This window comes from Salmo trutta, chromosome 12 (genome assembly GCF_901001165.1).
Source record: "Salmo trutta chromosome 12, fSalTru1.1, whole genome shotgun sequence".
NCBI classification, from domain to species: Eukaryota; Metazoa; Chordata; class Actinopteri; order Salmoniformes; family Salmonidae; genus Salmo; species Salmo trutta.
In genome coordinates, this window is record NC_042968.1 from 75,669,208 (window position 1) to 75,692,305 (window position 23,098).

The 23,098-nt window shown below is 41.5% G+C and overlaps 1 protein-coding gene across 3 annotated transcripts in view; it reads left to right on the forward strand.

The window, feature by feature from the left end:
• LOC115204161 (protein unc-13 homolog B-like) overlaps positions 1-20,387 on the forward strand; it is a 123,090-nt gene extending 102,703 nt beyond the window's left edge. For all 3 annotated transcript variants that reach the window (XM_029769526.1, XM_029769525.1, XM_029769527.1), the window contains 13 exons: positions 1,595-1,721; positions 1,803-1,899; positions 2,856-2,999; positions 6,003-6,080; positions 6,174-6,251; positions 12,652-12,740; positions 12,921-13,067; positions 13,224-13,347; positions 18,291-18,422; positions 18,609-18,756; positions 19,386-19,478; positions 19,589-19,748; positions 19,872-20,387. In XM_029769526.1, the coding sequence (XP_029625386.1) occupies positions 1,595-1,721; positions 1,803-1,899; positions 2,856-2,999; positions 6,003-6,080; positions 6,174-6,251; positions 12,652-12,740; positions 12,921-13,067; positions 13,224-13,347; positions 18,291-18,422; positions 18,609-18,756; positions 19,386-19,478; positions 19,589-19,748; positions 19,872-20,157 (1,703 nt within the window). In that variant the 3' untranslated portion in view covers positions 20,158-20,387. The remainder of the gene's footprint in view (positions 1-1,594; positions 1,722-1,802; positions 1,900-2,855; positions 3,000-6,002; positions 6,081-6,173; positions 6,252-12,651; positions 12,741-12,920; positions 13,068-13,223; positions 13,348-18,290; positions 18,423-18,608; positions 18,757-19,385; positions 19,479-19,588; positions 19,749-19,871) is intronic.
• The last annotated feature ends 2,711 nt before the right edge of the window (positions 20,388-23,098 follow it).

The window sequence follows — 23,098 nt, forward strand, 5'->3', positions numbered from 1 at the left end:
GCGAGAGAGCGATATGTGCTGGGTGTGAAAGCTGCTTATGTCTTCCAGGACCTCTCTATAACTCCTCTCCCTACAGGTGGACTGTATATCTCTAAGTAGCATCTCCACTTCCCTCTGTCCACATGAAAATGTTCACACTCTCCCAATGACAGATCTCTCAGCGATTACAGCTGTGTCTTTCTGGGTAAGTCTCTAAGAGCTTTGCTCACCTGGACTGCACAATATCTGCACATTATTCTTTAAAAAATTCTTCAAGCTCTGTCAAGTTGGTTGTTGATCATTGCTAGACAGCCATTTTCAGGTCTTCCCATCGATTTTCAAGTCGATTTTATGTTAAGTGAAACTGTAACTAGGCCACTCAGGAACATTCAAGGTCGTCTTGGTAAGCAGCTCCTGTGTATATTAGCCCTTGTGTTTTAGGTTATTGTCCTGCTGAAATGAGAATTTGTCTCCCAGTGTCTGTTGCAAAGAAGACTGAACCAGGTTTTCCTCTAGGATTTTTAATGTGCTTAGCTCTATTCTGTTTCTTCTTATAAAAGACAACTCCCTAGTAATTGCAGATAACAAGCATACCCATAACATGATGCAGCCACCACCATGCTTGAAAATATGAAGTTGTACTCTGTAATGTGTTGTATTGGATTTGCCCTAAACATAACACTTTGTATTTGTATACATAAAGTACATTTCTTTGCCAATTGTTTTGCAGTTTTACTTTAGTGTCTGATTGCAAACAGGATGCATCCTTTTCACTCTGTCATTTAGGTTAGTGTTGTGGAGTAACTACAATGTTGTTGAGCCATCCTCAGTTTTCTCCTCTCACAGCCATTAAACTCTGTTACTGTTTAAAAGTCACCATTGGCCTCATGGTGAAATCCCTGAGCGATTTCCTTCCTCTCCAGCAGCTGAGTTAGGAAGGATACCTGTATCTTTGTAGTGACTGGGTGTATTGATACACCATCCAAAGTGTAATGAATAACTTCACCATGCTCAAAAGGATATTCAGTGTCTGCTTTTTTTTTTTTTACCCATCTACCAATAGGTGCCCTTTGCGAGGCATTGGAAAACTTCCCTGGTCTTTGTGGTGGAATCTGTGTTTGGTTCCACAGTTGAGCAGTGAATTTCATACAATTATCTGTATGTGTGGGGTACAGAGATGGGATAGTCGTTTAAATCATGTTAAACACTATTATTGCACACAGTGAGTCCATGCAATTCTTTGTGATTTGTTAAGCACAATTTTACTCCTGAACTTATTTAGGCTTACCATAACAAAGGAGTTGAGTACTTATTGACTCAAGACATTTCAGCCTTTTCATTTTTTATTAATTTGTAAAAATGTGTAATAGCATAATTCCACATTGACATTATGGGATATTGTGTGTAGGCCAGTGAAACTAAATCTCAATTTCATCCATTTAAAATTGAGGGTATAACACAACAGTTTGAAAAAGTCAAGGAGTGTGAAAACTTTCTGATGGCACTGTACATGGGTGCCTATTATTTATACACACTTGTACACACTCAGACATGCGCGCACACACACACACACACTTAGAGAGACAAACTCCCACTGGTGTGTTTGTCTCCACAGAGCATGAGAAGAACCGGCTGTGTAAGAGTGCTGACTACATGAACCTGCACTTCAAGGTCAAGTGGCTGTACAACGAGTATGTGAAGGACCTGCCAAACTTCAATAGTGTTGTCCCCGACTACCCATCGTGAGTTAACCATGACTTTTCTAAACTTAACACAAATGTCTAAAAAGAGGTTCACCCTTTTTTACTCCTTCATTCTTTCAGGTGGTTCTTACAGTTTGTGCTGCAGTGGCTGGATGAGAATGAGTATGTTTCCATGGAGTTCATGCATGGAGCTCTAGAGAGAGACAAGAAAGATGGAGTGAGTAACTGGTAGTAGTTATTTAAGCAATAAGGCACAAGGGGATGTGGTATATGGTGTATATATCACGACCCAGGGCTGTTCTTACACAAAGTGCCTGGAAACAACCCTTAGCCATATACCACAAACCCTGATGTGCCTTATTGCTATTATAAACGAGTTACCAATGTAATTAGAACCGTAAAAATACATGTTTTATCATACCCGTGGTATACTGTCTGATATACCACGACTTTCAGCCAATCAGCATTCAGGGCTCGAACCACCCAGTTTATAATTAAGCAAAAAGGCACGAGGGGGTGTAGTATATGGCCAATATACCATGGCTAAGGGCTGTTCTTAGGCATGACGCATCGCAAAGTCTGATATATCACGGCTGTCAGCCAATCAGCATTCAGTGCTCGAACCACCCAGTTTATAATTCCCTATAGCACATGGTATATCAGCATGGTAGAATTCAATGGCAATTAGTTCTTTCTTACATGCTTTGTTTGAGCTGCTTTTGAAAGCAAAAGTGGAATTAAAAACATTTATTGGCATTGTTGAATTCGATTTTCATAATAGCAAGCTAGGACTGATGGTTTGGTTAGCTAAACTATTTTAACTGTTTGGTTACCAATGCAACTACTGTAGCTATCTAGTAAACTTTCTAACTTCTTCAGTGGAGGTTGAACTAATTTCTACAGACAAGTGAACACATTTCTAGTGGCAAATGTGTTGAATTATAAAATGGATAATCAACTCGGGGCTCTATGCGTTCTCTGGAAAATAATGCAACTCTGTGCAAGGTCAGTTCCACTCCTTCCACTGTGGAAGGTGTCATGGAACACTCCTTCCACATTGTTCATAATTTTCCATAAAACGCGTAGCCCCCCGTTGATTATCCCTTACATCTTTGTCAGTTATTCACTATAAACTATATAGTTACCTTTGTCTCCGTCCCCTTCTCCTCCCAGTTCCAGCAGACATCTGAGCATGCTCTTTTCTCCTGCTCGGTGGTGGACGTCTTCACCCAGCTCAACCAGAGCTTTGAGATCATCAAGAAACTGGACTGTCCTGACCCCAAGGTCATGGCTCACTACAGCCGACGATTCGCCAAGGTAACCTTATCCTCTGCATTGTACCTACCTACCTGTCAGAACTGTGTGTACTGTAGACCAATGCCTGGAGGGATAGATTGCTCTCTCATATCTCCACCCTCTGTGAGATTCATGTTAGGGAGCCTCATCCTGAGTCATGCTTGATTTGGAGTTTTGGCTTGAAATGTTTTTCAAACAATGGGAGGCAGAGTTTGGCATTTGCTCAAACTAGTGTTGTGTTCGAGACCACCAAAAGCGAGACTGATTCAAGACCGAGACTACCTAAAGCGAGACCGATTCAAGACCAAGACCGGAGCAAATCGAGACCAAGTCGAGACCGAGTCGAGACCGAGACCGAGTCGAGACCGAGACCGAGTCGAGACCGAGTCGAGACCGGGGGGCCGAGACCGAGCCGAGACCGGGGGGCCGAGACCGGGGGGCCGAGACCGAGTCGAGAACCGAGACCGGGGGGGGGCGAGACCGAGTCGAGAACCAAGACCAGAACAATTCGAGTCCATTTCAAGACCATGACTGCAGTTCTGTCAAATCGTCACCATAACAAAATGTTCAGTATTTCTGTGTTCATATTTCAGAACAACATATGGATTCTTTAGACATTCAGAATAAATGCATGATGAGGGAAAATAGAGCCACTCTCTACAAATTATTACTAACCCAAATATAGTGTGGCCTTCTACGCTTTCAGAGAAAGATTTACTAGATTTATAATATTACAACAATAATTATTATATTATTCTTTTCAATGATGTTCTGATTTAAGCTCTTCAGTTTTTGTTAGAAAGGAAAGGGTTAAAACTAAAGAGAAAAAAAGTTCTAATCAGGATTTGTATTTTGTGGTCTCTGGGGAGATAAATCTAGCTAGCTATGTCAGCCATTGGGACTTCTTGAAGGCCAACAGGTCACTGTGCAATAGGGAGCAGTAATTTTCCCACGGTCTAGCTAGCTATCTTTTGTTGTCGGCTAGTGTGCAGCGGCTACAGCAGGTGTTATCAAAGAGAATGTTGTTAATTTGTTAGCGTCTCCCTTTTCAAGAAGAACTTTCAACAATAACATAAGTTTCAAATGATCATCTGGTGAGTGGAACTGTGTTTTTTTTTTATTGCAGCTCGCGTGTTTACTCTTTCAAAATAACTTGCACTACATGACCATAAGTATGTGGACACCTGCTTGTCAAACATCTCATTCCAAAATCATGGGCATTAATATGAAGTTGGTTCCCCCTTTGCTGCTATAACAGCCTCCACTCTTTTGGGGAAAGCTTTCCACTAGATGTTGGAACATTGCTGCGGGGACTTGCTTCCATTTAGCCACGAGCATTAGTGAGGTCGGGCACTGATGTTTGGCGATTTAGGCCTGGCTCTCAGTCAGCGTTCCAATTTATTCCAAAGGTGTTAGATGGGGTTGAGGTCAGGGCTTCCACACCGAACTCGAAAAACTCTTTCTGTGTGGACCTCGCTTTATGCACAGGGTATTGTCATGCTGAAGCAGGAAAGGGCCTTCTCCAAACTGTGACCACAAAGTTGGAAGCACAGAATTGTCTAGAATGTCATTGTATGCTGTAGCATTAAGATTTATCTTGACTGGAACTGAGGGGCCTAGCCCGAACCACAATAAACAGCCCCAGACCATTATTCTTCCTCCACCAAACTTTACAGTTGGCACTATACATTGGGGCAGGTAGGGTTTTCCTGGCATCCACCAAACCAAGTTTCGTCCATTGGACTGTCAGATGATGAAACGTGATTCATCACTACAGAGAACGCGTTTCCACTGCTTCAGAGTCCAATGGTGGCGAGCTTTACTCCACTCCAGCCGAAGCTTGGCTTTGCGCATGGTGATCTTAGGCTTGTGTGGGGCTGCTTGGCCATGGAAACCCATTTCATGAAGCTCCCGACAAACAGTTCTTGTGCTGACGTTGTTTCCAGAGGCAGTTTGGAACTTGGTAGGGAGTGTTGGTGCTTCAACAAAGTACTGAGTAAAGGGTCTGAATACTTACAGAAATAGGGTATTTCTGTTTTTACATTTTTTATAAATTTGCAAAAAATGTCTAAACCTGTTTTTGCTTTGTCATTATGGGGTGTTATGTGTAGATTGAAAAATATTTAATAATTTCAAATAATTTTAGAATGAGGCTGTAACATAATGTGGAAAAAGTAATGGGGTCTGAATACTTTCAAAATGCACTGTATGTTTCATGAAATTAGTGTATGTGTTTGGCCTGGCTGAATGGAAGCTGATAGTTGAGTTTTTTACTCTGCTGGTCTTGGCTGGTCTCAGGAAGAAATGACGAGTCCTCACTGTCCGAGGCCGAGTCAAGACTGAATAAAAATGTGTTCCACACAGACACTCAATATGTGGTCTTGGGACTGAGACCGGTCTCAAGTACTACAACACTGGCTCAAACTTTTGAAACATCCCCAAATCTTATTAAAGTGATTCATGACCGCCCAGAGCATTTTCTTGGCCTGAAAACAGCCAACTCTGCCCTTCAGAGAAATCCTTACCATTGCTTTTCTTATTTGAGAGTAGTATACGTTTATTACCGATATGAGCCCCAGTAAATCACATTTCAATAAAAGTAGCCGGAGCATTCTCTGGGGGACTTTCACATTTGTCTGAAAGGAATTGGATATGATATGTTCTCATTAATTTAAAATGACTAATGCGATAACATCCTTTAATGTACCCTCTCTCCTTCTCCCTGGGGCTGGGGCTAGCCTGGCCTGGCACAGCTTATAGAGAGACTGTGGTTCTGCATCACAAATAATACATCCAGGGAATACATTCATACTTTCAGAGGCCTTTTGGCAGTAACCTCACATACATACCCTTACTTTAACTTTACAGAATAACCACACTAGCCTCTAGCCTGTGGAAAAAGACCACTTCGCATTCACAGAAAAGGATGACGTTTAGTGGTTGGAATGAGATATATTTCCAAGGACACTGAAACGTCACCCATATTTAGTTGGACACTTTAATTACTTGTTTTCCTCCCCACAGACTATTGCCAAAGTTCTTCTGCAGTACAGTACCAATCTGACCAAGAGCTTCCCCTCCTACTCTGACAAAGAGAAGATTGTAAGTCTTCATATCCGGCCTTACACAACATATCCTTGGTGTTTTTTTGTTAGTTTTAAACGGGTCTCTGTACCTCTCTCTCCCCCTGTGTAGACGTGTGTACTGATGAATAATGTGCAGCAGTTGCGTATCCAGCTGGAGAAGATGTTTGAGTCCATGGGTGCCAAACGGGTAAGCTGCAACACTATGTATAGGAAGAGATAATAACAAATGGCTTCTTCCACAGATGGGTAAGATAGAGCTGGGGTGGTGGGTGGGGGTGAACAGTGTTCTTCTTCACTGTGCTACGGACCACCAGGAACCTGTTGGAGAAGTCTACAGGTGCAGTGTGTCTCTGGGCTCATGCAGCTACTTGAGCAGACTTTGGTGTTAGCAGGTTTGGATTTAAAGGAGTGAATGATGTGCTACTCTGGCATCACACCTAGAGAAATAGAGAATCTCAATTATTTGTTATGTGTGAAGTTGTGAATGAGGTTCAATGATGTTGAAACTGCTCTTCATAGACAAGATCATGAACATGGTATTTGTGTCTTTCTGTACCAGTTAGCAAACAAGGAAGCAATGGTATGGAGATGGTCCACATGATTTAGAGCAGTGGTTCTCAACCGATTTTGCCTCAGGACCTAAATTGAACCAGGTTGTCTGTAGCGACCCAATATTTGCAACGCAAATTTGATAGTAAATGTAGCAGTAATATGACAAGGGAACAACAGTCCCACCTTTTTCATTGTCAATAAGTCAATTTTTCCCATATTCTTGATGAAGAATGTTAAGCTCACTGATTTGAGACCACAAAATCAACCAAATCCGCTAAATAGCTCTATATTTAAAATATTGTGCAGATTGAAGATTTCTTTATAGAAATCAAGTTATTTTAAAAATGTAAGTTCATAATTTCAACCAACTTTTCTCAACTGTGACTCAGCAGTTGAGAATCGCTGATTTAGAGTATCGTTGATGTGATCCTGTCATGAAGAATAGAGCATTAGATAAATAGCGTACTGTATATAAGCCACTTCTTATTGTGTAGAGTAGACTGTTGCATTAACATATGCCCTTGGTGATTATATTATTTCCCAACATCAACTTCCTAGAGGGCAAAAAGCTATGTACGGTCTATAGGTTTTCATGACCTTCCCTATGTTTAGCATCCCTACTTAAGAGGGTAGTATAGACTACACCCACTGATATGTACAGTATCAGTCAAAAGTTTGGACACTTACCCATTCAAGGGTTTTAATTTATTTTTACGATTTTCTACATTGTAGAATAATAGTGAAGACATCAAAACTATGAAATAAACTATGGCATTCTCTCAACCAGCTTCACCTGGAATGCTTTTACAACAGTCTTGAAGGAGTTCCCACATATGCTGAGCACTTGTTGGCTGTTTTTCCTCCAACTCATCCCAAACCATGTCAATTGGGTTGAGATTGGGTGATTGTGGAGGCCAGGTCATCTGATGCAGCACTCCATCACTCTCCTTCTTGGTCAAATAGCCCTTACACAGCCTGGAAGTCTCCTGGGTCATTGTCCTGTTGAAAAACTAATGATAGTACCACAGAATGCTGTGGTAGCCATGCTGGTTAAGTGTGCCTTCAATTCTAAATAAATCACAGACTGTGTCACCAGCAAAGCACACCATCACCCCTCCTCCTCCATGGTTAATGGTGGGAACCACACATACAGAGATCATCAGTTTACCTACTCTGCAAATCTCAAATTTGGACTCATCAGACCAAAGGACAGATTTCCACTTGTCTAATGTCCATTGCTTGTGTTTTTTGGCCCAAGCAAAGTCCTTTCTTCTTATTGGTGTCCTTCAGTAGTGGCGTCTTTGCAGCAAATTGACCATGAAGGCCTGATTCACGCAGTCTCCTCTGAACAGTTGATGTTGAGATGTGTCTGTTACTTGAACTCTGTGAAGCATTTATTTGGGCTGCAATTTTTGTGCCTGGTAACTCTAATGAACTTATCCTCTGCAGCAGAGTTAACTCTGGGTCTTCCTTTCCTGTGGTGGTCCTCATCATAGCACTTGATGGTTTTTGCGACTGCACTTGAAGAAACTTTCAAAGTTCTTGAAATTTCCCACATTGACTTACATTCATGTCTTAAAGTAATGATGGACTGTTGTTTCTCTTTGCTTATTTGAGCTGTTCTTGCCATAATATGTACTTGGTCTTTTACCAAATAGGGCTATCTTCTGTATACCACCCCTTCCTTGTCACAACACAACTGATTGGCTCAAACGCATTAGGAAGGAAAGAAATTCCACAAATTTTAACTTTTAACAAGGCACACCTGTTAATTGAACTGAATTCCAGGTGACTACCTCATGAAGCTGGTTGAGAGAATGCCAAGAATGTGCAAAGCTGTCATCAAGGCAAAGGGTGGCTACTTTGAAGAATCTCAAATATAACAAATATTTTGATTTGTTTAACACTTTTTTTGGTTTCTACATGATTCCATGTGTTATTTCATAGTTTTGATGTCTTCGCTATTATTCTACAATGTAGAAAATATTGAAAGTAAAGAAAAGCCCTTGAATGAGTAGGTGTGTCCAAATTTTTGACTGGTACTGTATGTTAAGTATGAAGAGGACGGGCTTCATTCTGAATTATTGTCCCATTCTTACTGAGTAGTAACTGAGTTATTGGATGTTGAGTAAAGTAGTTTGTAGTTTGGCTTAGTAATCCCTTAGTTTTGGCTTACGCACCCATGATTGAATTGTAGCACAAAAGTTTGAGAACTTGAGTGTAAGTAGGTGTTTCCTTCACAGCTAAATATTGACAAGCAGGAGGATAATGAGAAGGTGGTTGTGCGTTCCCTTTTGATTGGGGGCAGTTTGATAATTACCAAAGTGTTGTTGTAGATAGAGCATGTAACTCATCTCCCCCATGACCAGCAGGTCATAACTGATTGTGGCTAGAAAGACTCTGGTTGGTTTATGTTATCATTAAAAGACAACATAGAGTCCGTGGAATAAAGTTAACCCCACAGAGATCCTATTAAATTACTCTAATTCCTAATTTTACGGTTCACCCTCTATAGAGTCTTTAGGAATCCCCATAGTGAAACCATAGACAACTCAATTAGCTTTCTCTGATGATGGCTCCCTGCGGCCTATTCGAGGTGAATATTTAGTCTTTACAGTGTAATGGAAAGAACTTCTGCACACCGAGGACCAATTTCAGCGATTAGGGCTGTAAAAGTGTAACATGCATGTTGGGAACTAGTGTCCAGAATTGTTTGTGTATTCACTGCTGATGAATGGCATATGGCTTGTGGTTGGGTTTTTGTAACGTAAGTCAATCACTGTTACATTCTAATGAATGCAAAGAGTGGAATTTTAATCTGAGCTCTGTGTTTTTTCGAAGAAGCACAGCTATGGGGTTGTGTGATGCCGAGGTGTTTGTCAAAGCTCAGTTTCGTGCTGTGAGGAGTTGAACTTAAAAGGCGGTCTTGTCCGGGCTCCGGTAGGGGAGGAGAGAGATATGGGATGTTTGTGGGAGGGAATGATTAGGAAGTGAGTTATCACAGAAAAGAGGAAGAGTTCACAGTACACGCTGCCACACACTCATCTGCCTGTCAAGACAAATTAAGCAAACAGATGAGACACACTGATGGAGTAAACTTTTTTGTAGTTTCTGTCAGAAATACTCAAATAAACTGCAGTATCATTACAACTGTGCCATATCAAGGTATTGTCGTAAATGGCTATTCTACTGTACAGGTCTTTCTTTTAATCTGTATCCTGGAAAGCCTTCACACAGGTATTCATTATAGTCATTCTGACCTTCAAACTGTGGCGCTGACTTTCCTCACTTATTAGGAATAAAATAAACTTGGAAATGTTCCCCTTTTTTTCCCCTCCCCCAAGGCAACATGGTTAAAATGATAGCATGGCGGTACGTGGGTGGAAGACCAGGACATTATATATGGACATTCTGTACATGGAGATAGATAAATATCATTTTGAACCTCAAGTAGAAAACTGATGATGATCCCTTTCTGTAAATACAGAAAATGATACTGTACCATCATTGTTGACATAGTCGACTGCTGTAACTTGTAAACCAGTTCCCAGTGTATCAATCATTTCACTGAGGGTGAGATCAACCGTTCTGCCTCTGGCTAAGTTGGAGGTTGACAGAATGTTTTGTTTTCTGTCTCACTCCAACCCTTCAGGAAAGTGTGGAGGAGGAGGAGGTGGTGGTTGAGGAGGAGCAAGTTGTTTGTTGTTGGTGTAGTAGAGGTTGTGTCAATAGTGACACTCAGTCACTGATATCATCATGCTCAAACGTCGTCATTCACCCACTCACTGCCCCTCTCTCTCCAGTCTCTACTCACGTTGTGGTGGTCACACGCGCATTTACCACGTCATTGTGCCATCTCCTGGTGATAGTTCTTGTTGGGTTTTTCACACATCATCTGTTTGATGAAGCTCTTCCCTCATATGACCGATGTGCTGTTATCCCTAACCTGTCCTCAAACTCTAAGTAGAGTCTTCTTGCTATCCATTACACAGACATCACCTTCAAACAATGTCATTTTCTCCTACTCCTGCTACAGTGCAATCAATTTACTTCTTTTTTAAAATTTTGTTTTCAATAGACTGACAAAGAGAAGTATGTACTTTCACAGTATGTATGCAAAGGTTAACTTTACCGCTTTTCCTTTACTTAACCAAAAAACACATTTATAAAAAGGGTTAAGTTAGTTTGCGTTACAGGTAGAGATTTCTGTAGTGCTCGATCATCTCTACATGTTAGGACATATAGGTAACTGCCAAAAAAAAGGAAACACGTGTGTAAATGAGGGTTTTAGCACCTCTGTTATGGTGTGGGGTGCATTTCCTGGCATGGTTTAGGTCCACTCAACCTCTTATACGGCAAGGTATACACCATTCTGAGTGATCATCTTCAACCTATGGTGAGTAATTTCTATCCTGATGGGAGTGGTCTCTTCCAGGATTACAATGCCGCCATCCACAGGGTGCAAGTGGTCACTGAAGAACATGAAGAACCATGTAAACCATATGCCATGGCTGTCTCAGTCACCAGATCTCAACCCAATTGAACACTTATGGGAGTTTCTGTAGAGCCTCCTGAGACCGTGTTTTCAACCACCATCAACAAAACACCAAATCTTGGAATTTCTCACGAAAGAATGGTGTCGCTCCCTTCCAATATACTTGTAGAATCTAACCCAAGGCACAGTGAAGCTGTTCTGGCTCGTGGTGGCCCAACGCCCTATTAAGACACTTTGTTGGTGTTTCCTTTATTTTGGCAGTTACATGTAGGTTTGTTGCTATCCATAGTTATTGCAGCACCACAGACACATTTGACAGGCTTTTTTTCCTTCATTTTTCTTCCTCTCAAAGATCGATGCACCACAAGAGGAAAATGTGGGTTAGTGTTTTTCTCCCTGCGTTGTGTAGTGGAGGGGTAGCTATACTGCTCACAAAAATGATACTGATTCATTGGTCAAAATATTGATTTGCTCTTCAGGCATTTGCCATATATTGCTAGCAGTGTGGGTGGTTTTTACTCAATACTATCTCATCATAAGAGACAGCAATACATGTTGCTGTATCTTTTCCTTCCACTCTCTGATAGCCTGAAAAGAAAGAGGAGGAAAAGGTGAGTGTAGTGAGGATGTGACATCCTCAGTGAGTGGCGATCCACACTAACACACTCGTGCATCACAGTCACTAACAGTCACTCAGCAGTATACACACGTACAGGATGCTCATGAAAAACATACTCAGTCTCTCCCTATAGCCCCATGTAAGCCTTCCTTGTATCCACTGGTGCAGAACTCATTAAGTAGTCTCCCCCACAGCTGTCTTATACTGTACCCTGGTCTACACCCTAGACATGTAGTCTAGTCCCTGGCCATCCATGTATCAGCTGGTTTATTGGAGTATTAGCTTAATGGGCCACATCATGTTGTCATCTGTCTGGCTGGGGTTGCTTTAGGCCTCTGTGAGATGGTTTCTGTCAGACTGATGCTGTGGTTGTAGATCTGGGACATATGACCCCTGGTGGCTCCTCTAATAGTGTATACTTCTGAGTCAATATCAGGAATCTGCTGTCATAATAAGCCTTAATTTTCTTTAATCATATTTCTTTGAAGGTGGTGATTATTACATGCAAAAAGGTGGATTATTCTGCAGGAGTGTCTCTCTAATAAAACAGAGTGACTGTAATTAACTAGGAAAGAAGTAGCAGTGACATGTTGTGCATTGCAGTTCTAGGGAATCTCACTACTTCATTCAAACATGTCCTATTTTCACTTTCTCTGAAAATGTTTTATGCCTTTTCTTGCCATGCTTGTTAATTCACTGGCGAAAAGCAAAACTTTTTCTCCATTGCTGATGGATTATCGTGTGCTTTACTTTGGCTTGCAATGTGCACACTTTACAGTGTGTGTTCTCATGTTACATGGTAAAGTAAAACATGTGCTGTACTCATACTTATCAGACTGTCTTCTCTGCGTCTGTCTGCCTTAATGTCTATCTGTATCTGTGTGTCTGCCTTTCTCTTTCTGCCCGTCTATCCATCTGCAGCTGGACCCAGACGCTAGTGAACTCCTGAACGAGCTTCAGGTCAAGCTGAACAATGTGCTGGATGAGCTGAGTATCACATTTGGAAACAGGTACACACACCCACACACACAATGCAGTCCCAAGATTCACACATGTACACTCTCCCCATACTCTACAACTCACTCATTCCTAATGTTTATACTGTAGTCTCATGCACACAGCCTCTGTAGTATATGGAGTCCATTTCTGGCTCTGACCCATAACCTCTGTGGCTCCTTTCTCTCCTGTAGTTTCCAGGTCCATATTGATGACTGTATGAGACAGATGGCCTCTCTGCTGTATCAGATCAAGGGCCCAGTCAACGCCAACAGCCGCAACATGGTGGAGGCCGACTCCGACAACATGCTGCGGCCGCTCATGGACTTCCTGGATTCAAAGTGAGTGGATCCCTTGGTTTTCTCCTGATTTGGTGGCGTACATTTTAGGGCCTTCTCGATGAAGTCAAAGGTATTATTGTCAGTATGTTGTGCCATGTTGCATGATTGTGTATTTGTTGATGTGTGGTGTCTCATTGAGTGTGTGTATGTATGCAGGTTGACGATGTTTGCCACGGCGTGTGAGAAGACGGTTCTGAAGCGGGTTCTGAAGGAGCTGTGGAGGATTGTGATGAGCAGCCTGGAGAAGACCATTGTCCTTCCGCAAGGAAATGGCACCTTTGTAAGACCTAACACCTTCAACATTCACCTTAAAAACGGGGCCTTTTTCTCATGGCTCTCCACTCCAAACACTCTCTCCTAATGCTATGCATGTTCTTTTCCTCCCCATTTGGAAAAAAAATATACATTTCAAAATATTTAACCTCCATGTAAAATGTATTTCAAATACATGTAGATACATTTGCATCTTTGCTAAAATGCATGTAATGCCTTAAAATATACTCCAGAGATGCATGTGCAGTACCAGTCAGACGTTTGGACACCTACTCATTCAAGGGTTTTTGTTTATTTTTAGTGAATACTTCAAAACTATGACAGCTTTGCACACTCTTGGCATTCTCTCAACCAGCTTCACCTGGAATGCCAGCTTCACCTGGAATGCTTTTCCAACAGTCTTGAAGCAGTTCCCACATGCTGAGCACTTGTAGGCTTCTTTTCCTTCAATCTGCGTTCCAATTCATTCCAAACCATCTCAGTTGGGTTGAGGTCGGGTGATTGTGGAGGCCAGGTTATCTGATGTAGCACTCCATCACTCTCCTTCTTGGTCAAATAGCCCTTACACAGCCTGGAGGTGAGTTGGGTCATTGTCTCGTTAAAAAACAAATGATAGTCCCACTAAGCACAAACCAGATGGGATGGCATATCATTGGGGTAGCCATGCTGGTTAAGTGTGCCTTGAATTCTAAATAAATCACAGACCATGTCACCAGAAAAGCACCCCCACACCTCCTCCTTCATGCTTCACGGTGGGAATCACACATGCGGAGATCATCCATTCACCTACTCTGCGTCTCACAAAGACACGGCGGTTGGAACCAAAAATATCACATTTGGACTCATCAGACCAAAGGACAGATTTGCACTGGTCTAATGTCCATTGCTTGTGTTTCTTGGCCCAAGCAAGTCTCTTCTTATTATTGGTGTCCTTTAGTAGTGGTAGTGGTTTTTTTGCAGCAAATTGACCATGAAGACCTGATTCACGCAGTCTCCTCTAACAGATGATGTTGAGATGTCTGTTACTTGAACTCTGAAGCATTTATTTGGGCTGCAATATCTGAGGCTGGTAACTCTAATGAACTTATCCTCTGCAGCAGAGTTAACGCTGGGTCTTCCTTTCCTGTGGCGGTCCTCATGAGAGCTAGTTTCATCATAGCACTTGATGGTTTTTGCGACTCCACTTGAAGAAACTTTCAAAGTTCTTGACATTTTGTGGATTGATTGACCTTCATGTCTTAAAGTAGTGATGGACTGTCATTTCTCTTTGCTTATTTGAGCTGTTCTTGCAATAATATGTACTTGGTCTTTTACCAAATAGGGCCATCTTCTGTATCAGAAGATAGCCTACCTTGTCACAACACAACTGATTGGCTCAAATACATTAAGAAGGAAAGAAATTCCACAAATTAACTTTTAAAAAGGCACACCTGTTAATTGAAATGCATTCCAGGTGACTACCTCATGATGCTGGTTGAGAGTGTGCAAAGCTGTCATTAAGGCAAAAGGTGGCTACTTTGAAGAATCTCACATATAAAATATGATTCCATATGTGTTATTTCATAGTTTTGATGTCTACGCTATTATTCAACAATTTATAAAATAGTAAAAATTAAGAAAAACCCTGGAAAGAGTAGGTGTGTCCAAACTTTTGACTGGTACTGTACGTACATTTGCGTCTTTGCTCAAATTAATGTAATCCGTGACAATATTCCAGAAATGCTTGGGTATGACATCTACAGGGTGGCCAAAGTTCTTCCGAATTCACGTATTGATCAAATGGAGATACTTTTTCTGGCCACAAAGCCAAAACTGGCAGTGATATAATTTTATTTCATTTTTCCCATTGGTATTTATGAAACACTTAAAGTAAGGGCTGTGTTTCAAGTAGACTTACCTTGGCATGACATTTTGATAACCATGTAAGTCTGTCTCGGACAAGGTGACTTTTATCAATATATTTGTCTCTATTCACTCTCAGATTCAAAAATTCTTAATTAATTTATACCCCCGAGCCATAAGACTCCTAAACATGTAATCAAATGGCTACCAGGACTATTTGCATTGTGTACCCCCCCAACCCCTCTTTTATGCTGCTGCTACTCTGTTTATCATATATGCATAGTCACTTTAACTATACATTCATGTACATACTACCTCAATTAGCCTGACCAACCAGTGCCTCCGCACATTGGCTAACCGGGCTATCTGTATTGTGTCCCACCACCCGCCAACCCCTCTTTTACGCTACTACTACTCTCTGTTCATCATATATGCATAGTCACTTTAACCATATCTACATGTACATACTACCTCAATCAGCCCGACAAACCGGTGCCTGTATATAGCCTCGCTACTTTTATAGCATCGCTACTGTATATAGCCTCGCTACTGTTATTTTTTCACTGTCTTTTTACTGTTGATTTTATTCCTTTACTTACCTGTTGTTCACCTAATACCTTTGTTTATTTTTTTTTATTACACTGTTTGTTAGAGCCTGTAAGTAAGCATTTCACTGTAAGGTCTACACCTGTCGTATTCGGCGCACGTGACAAATAAACTTTGATTTGATTTAATTAGCATCAAAGTAGACGTCATGCAAAACTACAAATCCCTGCAAGCTTCTGCACGTCATCTCTAGCTGACACCTTTGCTAACAGGTATTGTCAATTTTAAACTTGCACAAGACATTTCACAGAATTGGTCATTTTAAATAAATGTAGCCAATTTATGAATTACTACATTTAGCTAACATTAGATAATTATTGCAGAGATTCTTTCCTTTGCCGGTCTCGTCCAGATCATCATGGCATTTGTAGTTATTTATGATAGCCACGTTAGCAGCTAATTAGCATTTCATTTTTGGGGGGGCTAAATACAGGCGAATATGTTGATAAAAGTCACCTTGTCCTAGAGCAGATATTCCCGAACTGGGGTCCTTCACATGTTCAAATAGTCAATTTCTATTTTCCAACTGGGCTATACGTTTGGGTGATGTTTTTTTCTCGCCTGAGTAGCCTCGTCTCACTGCCAAGAATAAAAACCTTTCTTAGGTCAGGTAGGATCACCACTTTATTTTAAGAAGGTGAAATGTCAGAATAATAGTAGAGTGATTTATTTCAGCATTTATTTCTTTCATCACATTCCCAGTGGGTCAGAAGTTTGCATACACTAAATTAGTGTTTGGTAGCATTGCCTTTAAATTGTTTAACTTGGGTCAAATGTTTCGGGTAGCCTTCCACAAGCTTCCCACAATAAGTTGGGTGAATTTTGGCCCATTCCTCCTGACAGAGCTCGTGTAACTGAGTCAGGTTTGTAGGCCTCCTTGCTCGCACACGCTTTTTCAGTTCTGCCCACAAAACTTCAATAGGATTGAGGTCAGGGCTTTGTGATGGCCACTCCAACACCTTGACTTTGTTGTCCTTAAGCCATTTTGCCAACAACTTTGGAAGTATGCTTGGGGTCATTGTCCATTTGGAAGACCTATTTGCGACCAAGCTTTAACTTCCTGACTGATGTCTTGAGATGTTGCTTCAATATATCCACATAATTTTCCATCCTCACGATGCCATCTAGTTTGAAGTGCACCAGTCCCTCCTGCAGCAAAGCACCCCCACAACATGATGCTGTCACCCCCGTGCTTCACGGTTGGGATGGTGTTCTTCAGCTTGCAAGCCTCCCCCTTTTTCTTCCAAAAATAACAATGGTCAATATGGCCCAACAGTTCTATTTTTGTTTCATCAGACCAGAGGACTTTTCATCAAAAAGTACAATATTTGTCCCCATGTGCAGTTGCAAACTGTAGTCTGGCTTTTTATGGCGGTTTTGGAGCAGTGGCTTCTTCCTTGCTGTGCGGCCTTTCAGGTTATGACAATATAGGACTCGTTTTACTGTGGATGTAGATACTTTTGTACCTGTTTCCTCCAGCATCTTCACAAGGTCATTTGCTGTTGTTCTGGGATTGATTTGCACTTTTCGCACCAAAGTACGTTCATCTCTAGGAGACAGAACGCGTCTCCTTCCTGAGCGGTATGACGGCTGTGTGGTCCCATGGTGTTTATACTTGCGTACTATTGTTTGTACGGATGAACGTGGTACCTTCAGGCGTTTGGAAATTGCTCCTAAGGATGAACCAGACTTGTGGAGGTCTCCAATTTTTTTCATGAGGTCTTGGCTGATTTCTTTTGATTTTCCCATGTCGTCAAGCAAAGAGGCACTAAGTTTGAATATAGACCTTGAAATACATCCACAGGTACACCTCCAATTGACTCAAATTATGTCAAATAGCCTATCAGAAGCTTCTAAAGCCATGACATCATTTTCTGGAATTTTCCAAGCTGTTAAAAGGCACAGTCAACTTAGTGCATGTAAACTTCTGACCAACTGGAATTGTGATACAGTGAAATAATCTGTCTGTAAACAATTGTTGGAAAAATTACTTGTGTCATGCACAAAGTAGATGTCCTAACGTACACAGCTGGAGGTTGAATGTTTGAAGGGGTACGGGACTATAAAAAGTTTGGGAACCACTGTCCTAGAGATTTACACGGTTATCAAAACTTCACACCAGGGTAAGCCTACACGAAACACATCCCTTATTTTAAGTGTTTCTAAAATCACCTATGGGGAAAAATGAATGGTGGAAAACGTATTGGAATCATTTCCCTGTTTGACCGCTAGGTTTTATGGGTATAATGACTCATACTGTGGTACTCTTTTAGGGATTGTAGCTTTCACCTGGGTTCACCTGGTCAGTCTGTCATGGAAAGAGCAGTTGTTTATAATGTTTCCTGCATAATGTTTCCTGTGATGATAGACATTTGAAATACATTCCAACATATATCAACATATTGCATTTTTATTTGGCCTTTTCTACCTATTTCACATGTATCCTAAAAATAAATTCTACAAATACATTAAAAAATATATATATTTTTTGGTGTGGGTCAGGGTTCTCAGATCCTGTCTGCAGCCAAGGAACTGGGACAGCTCTCCAAGCTCAAGGATCACATGGCAGGAGAAGCCAAAAGCCTGACCCCTAAACAGTGTGCTGTCATCGATATAGCACTGGACACAATCAAGGTTTGTGTTATGTTTAAGTTCATAGTGACACATACACCTGTGGTAAAGTTACAGTAGTTGCTGAAGGTGACTTGGTTGCTGAGCATTTAATTACTGTCCTCATTCATTGCGTAGTAGGAAAACAAACCTTCCGTCTCCCTCTCTTTTCCCCTCTTTTCCCTTTCTCTTTCCTTCTCTCTTCTGCAGCAATACTTCCATGCTGGAGGAAACGGTCTGAAGAAGGCGTTCCTGGAGAAGAGTTCTGAGTTGACCTCACTACGCCACGCTCTGTCCCTCTACACACAGACCACAGACACACTCATCAAGACCTTTGTCACAACACAACACGCACAAGGTAAGGCGCGCGCACACACAATAGCATCAGTCTGCGTTCCAATGTTTCTAAATAAATACTGTACATAACAGTCCTAAAATAACTTTTGCTTCTCCCCTGCCTTGCCACCAGGGGTCACCAGGGGTCTTGAGTACTGTTATATTCCAGTAATGGGCTTGAAGTTGATCTAGCAGCTAAATATTGTGTGTCTCTATTACTTACCTATTAACTAACTTTATCTGGCTGTGTGACTGTTCTGTGAGTTGAAGTCTAACATGACTCTGCTGCAATTTGATGTGTTTTTTTGCTGTTTGTCTTCTCTCTTACCTCCTCTGCTGCCTCCTCACCAGTGCACAATGGGAAGGGTATTAGGTTAACTCCCAATGAAAAAATACAACCCTCCAGGGGTAGGTTGTGCCAACAACCCCTCCCTCTTTACTCTGTGACTGTACATAAACCCCTTCCCATCTGCCCCTGCCGCTGTGGGTGAGTTTGCCCCAAAAATCAGCCCTGACTGCTCCTCCTCCTGGTTGTATGACACTACACATGCCCTCTCCTCCTCCTCCCTAACGGATACTACTCCTGGTATCTTTAACCGCTGACCACCACTGGAAGATCATGTCTTGTGTTTCTATCTGTGTGTACACTAGGCTCAGGAGTGGACAAGCCAGTTGGAGAGATATCCATACAGATTGACCTATTCACCCATCCTGGGACTGGGGAGCACAAAGTCACTGTCAAAGGTTCCTATAGGGATTTGTAAAGGTTTAAGGGAAAATAACTATAATGAGCCATTATCGCTGTCTCTCCCTGTCCCAACAAACTAACGATCTCCTTCCTCGTTGTGTATCAGTGGTGGGAGCCAATGATCTGAAGTGGCAGACGTCTGGGATGTTCCGGCCCTTCGTGGAGATCACCATGATCGGACCCCACCTCAGTGACAAGAAGCGCAAGTTCCAAACCAAGTCCAAGAACAACAGCTGGGCGCCCAAGTTCAACGAGACCTTCCACTTGTGAGTGCAGAGCCAAGCAATAGTACAGTAGCCTGTTACCTACAATAACCAATAGTAGCCCCTTGAAATAGCCAATGCTCATCGTAAAAAATAAAACTCTCCCTCCCCTCAATGTCTCCTCAGTGTCCTGGGCAACGAGGATGGCTTTGAGTGCTACGAGCTTCAGATGTGTGTGAAGGACTACTGCTTTGGTCGTGCTGACCGGGTGCTGGGCATGGCTGTGATGCAGCTGAGGGACGTGGCAGAGAAAGGCAGCGTGGCGTGCTGGTGCCCTCTGGGCCAGAGTGTCACCATGGATGAGACAGGCCTCACCGCCATGCGCATCCTCTCCCAGCGTTCAAACGACGAGGTGGCCAAGGAGTTCGTCAAGCTCAAGTCTGAGATACGTTCTGCGGAGGAGGGCAGATGAGTTCTCCCTAAAGGAGGGGAGGAGTGTGAAGGGCCTCTAGTAAAGACAAGTGGAGAGGGATGGGAGAACCTTCATGTCACAGAAGGAAAGCCGCTCGACTACTACTTTGGACTAATAATGTTTCCTGGCTGCTACTGGCTGTTTGATAGATACTGGTTCACCAACATACGGTCACTTTTTATCACACTCACCTTATGAATCTCTCACTCACTATATCATTCACACACACAGTTTCTCTTTCACTCAGTGGTTATTACACACACACATGATACTGTACTTCCTGTGGGTCTGCCAGTCTTGCACTATGGACATGCCATGGGCATTATATGCCAGTCACCTCCCTGCCAGCCTGTATGTACTTCAGTACAGGGTCTCCCCCTCATCCCACAAATGTTTGTCATGTGCAATACCCCCCCCCCCCCCCCCCCCCCAACTGTGGCCGTACATTTGATGCCTTACACTTTGGAAGCTGTGAATGTGTGAAGTTTAGACTGTAACCTATAGTACAAAACTGTTTATTTATCTTCCTCAATCTCACTTTCGTGCTCTTCAGGATCCATGTTAAAGTCTCATCGATGCTACTTTAAGGGTCCAAACACGGGATGTCTTGTTAATGTTGGTTCATCGGTCAAGGTAGAGTCACCTGGTTTCTATCCTTTTGACTTCTACCACATGTCAAGTACCCTGCACCTAAATATAGTGTACAAATCCACTGGTTTCTGCTGTAGAAAAGGGAAGTGGGGTTTTTTTGTATTGAAAGTGTGGTGCCTTGTGGTGTTTCTGAAGTGATTTTATGTTTGAGTCATCCACCTATTTTCTGACTTGAGGTACTGTAATGCCAACAGCACTCAATGTAAAGGGGTTGTAAGTTATGTGCCCTGCCAGGAATTGGGCTCTTATTCCTGACCCATTAATCCCGTAAGTGTACAGTGTTGACTTTGAATGAGTATTTTCTATAATGCTTTTGAGTCTAAATTCAATCAAGTTGATTTATAAAGCCCTTTTTACATCAGCATATGTCACAAAGTGCTGTACAGAAACCCGGCCTAAAACCCCAAACAGCAAGCAATGCAGGTGTAGGGGCACGGTGGCTTGGAAAAACTCCCTAGAAAGGCCGGAACCTAGGAAGAAATCTAGAGAGGAACCAGGCTATGAGGGGTGGCCAGTCCTCTTCTGGCTGTGCTGGGTGGAGATTAATTGACATCAACATCCTCAACCCAAGGGCTGCCTTCAGAGAGAGAAACTTCCATTAAGGATAGGTGGAGATGTGAGCACTTTTAATCACTTATTACAGTTGCGTATGGAGGGCCCTGTCTTAAACGTTGTAATCACTAGGAAATAACCCTGGTGAAGACATTTAAAACATGTTTTACAAACATTTGGCTAATGTTGCCAACCCTCAATGACACAGACATTTTATTTATCGTTTTTTTTAATGTATTTATTCCAGATGACGAATGGGGTCTACTATTGCAAACAAAGAGGGCTACTAGATAGCATTTGAGTATTGTTTGCAGTGGTTGTTTTGAATGTCTTTGTGCTGCAGCACTCTACAGATACTAACTGGACCTAGAGGATATTTTGGGACCAGAGGAGTTTAAACAGTTTTTGTCTCCGTTGAGGAAAAAACAATTATTTTCCAGCTATGTTTCGTTGTATTTCTGAGTGGCCTTGCTACTGTGATGATAATAGAAGCTGTCTATTTAATACCTGTTTTACCCCGTATTTCTTTTGTTGAACAACAATAGAGGATTGGTCAATTTGCCCAAAATCAACTGTATTTAATAATTTTGAAGGATTTATATTTGTTTAATATTTGTTGAGATGTAGTTATTCTCTAGTCTTTTTAACATTTTACATTGAAAATGTGTGTATCCCTCTTTTGGAAACATGGAATGATGGTGGAGCTGTTCAGTACTGTATCAATTCGCTTAAGGTGTGATGCATGCCAGTCAACTTCCTCATTGAAATGAGGGGAGAAAAAAATCACACTCATACTGAAAATATTTTTGTATTTGTCAAGTAACACTGCCATTGTCCGTACAATTATAGTCAGTTTGTTGAATAGGAAACCACTGCAAAATCACACACTGCAGAAGTTATATCTGGGCTTTATATACAGTATCTCCTGTACCAATGTGAAGTCCTACATCTTTTGGGCTGTTGATTTAGGGGAAAATGTCTACCTTTTAAGAAAGGCGCTGCCACTCTAACATACATGTTCCTTGTGCCAAGCTGTCCCCAAGTGTTCACTTTTTATAATTTCATTCTGTTTTTAATACATTGTTGTTGTTTTTTAACTTGTGAACTTTTGCACTATTATTAAATCACTACAATAGTTAGCACGTATAGTATATCAGTCAAAGTACTACTGGAAAACATTTGGTATTGATCATTAAAATGTGTACATTCCAATTTATGAATTTTGTATAAAGTATTTAAGAAATATCTGTTGACGTGTCTGGCAAATTGTGTTTTTTCCTTTACAAAAAAACATGATTCTCATCTCCAGATGTGATAGTATTCATGAATTTTTACATGACGTGTTTTTTTCCTGCTGTTTTTTGCCAGTAATATTTTGTTTGATAATCAGCATTATTTCATATTGCAGTTATGCTATTTGTAAGTGGTAAAATACAAACCATTGCATACAGTAAGGGGAAAAAAGTATTTGATCCCCGGCTGATTTTGTACGTTTGCCCACTGAAAAATAAATTATCAGTCTATAATTTTAATGGTAGGTTTATTTGAACAGTGAGAGACAGAATAACAACAAAAAAATCCAGAAAAACGCATGTCAAAAATGTTATAAATTGATTTGCATTTTAATGAGGGAAATAAGTATTTGACCCCTCTGCAAAACATGACTTTGTGATTGCCAACAAGGGTTTTGCCACCAAGTACTGAGGTCAGACGTTTCTTGTAGTTGGCTACCAGGTTT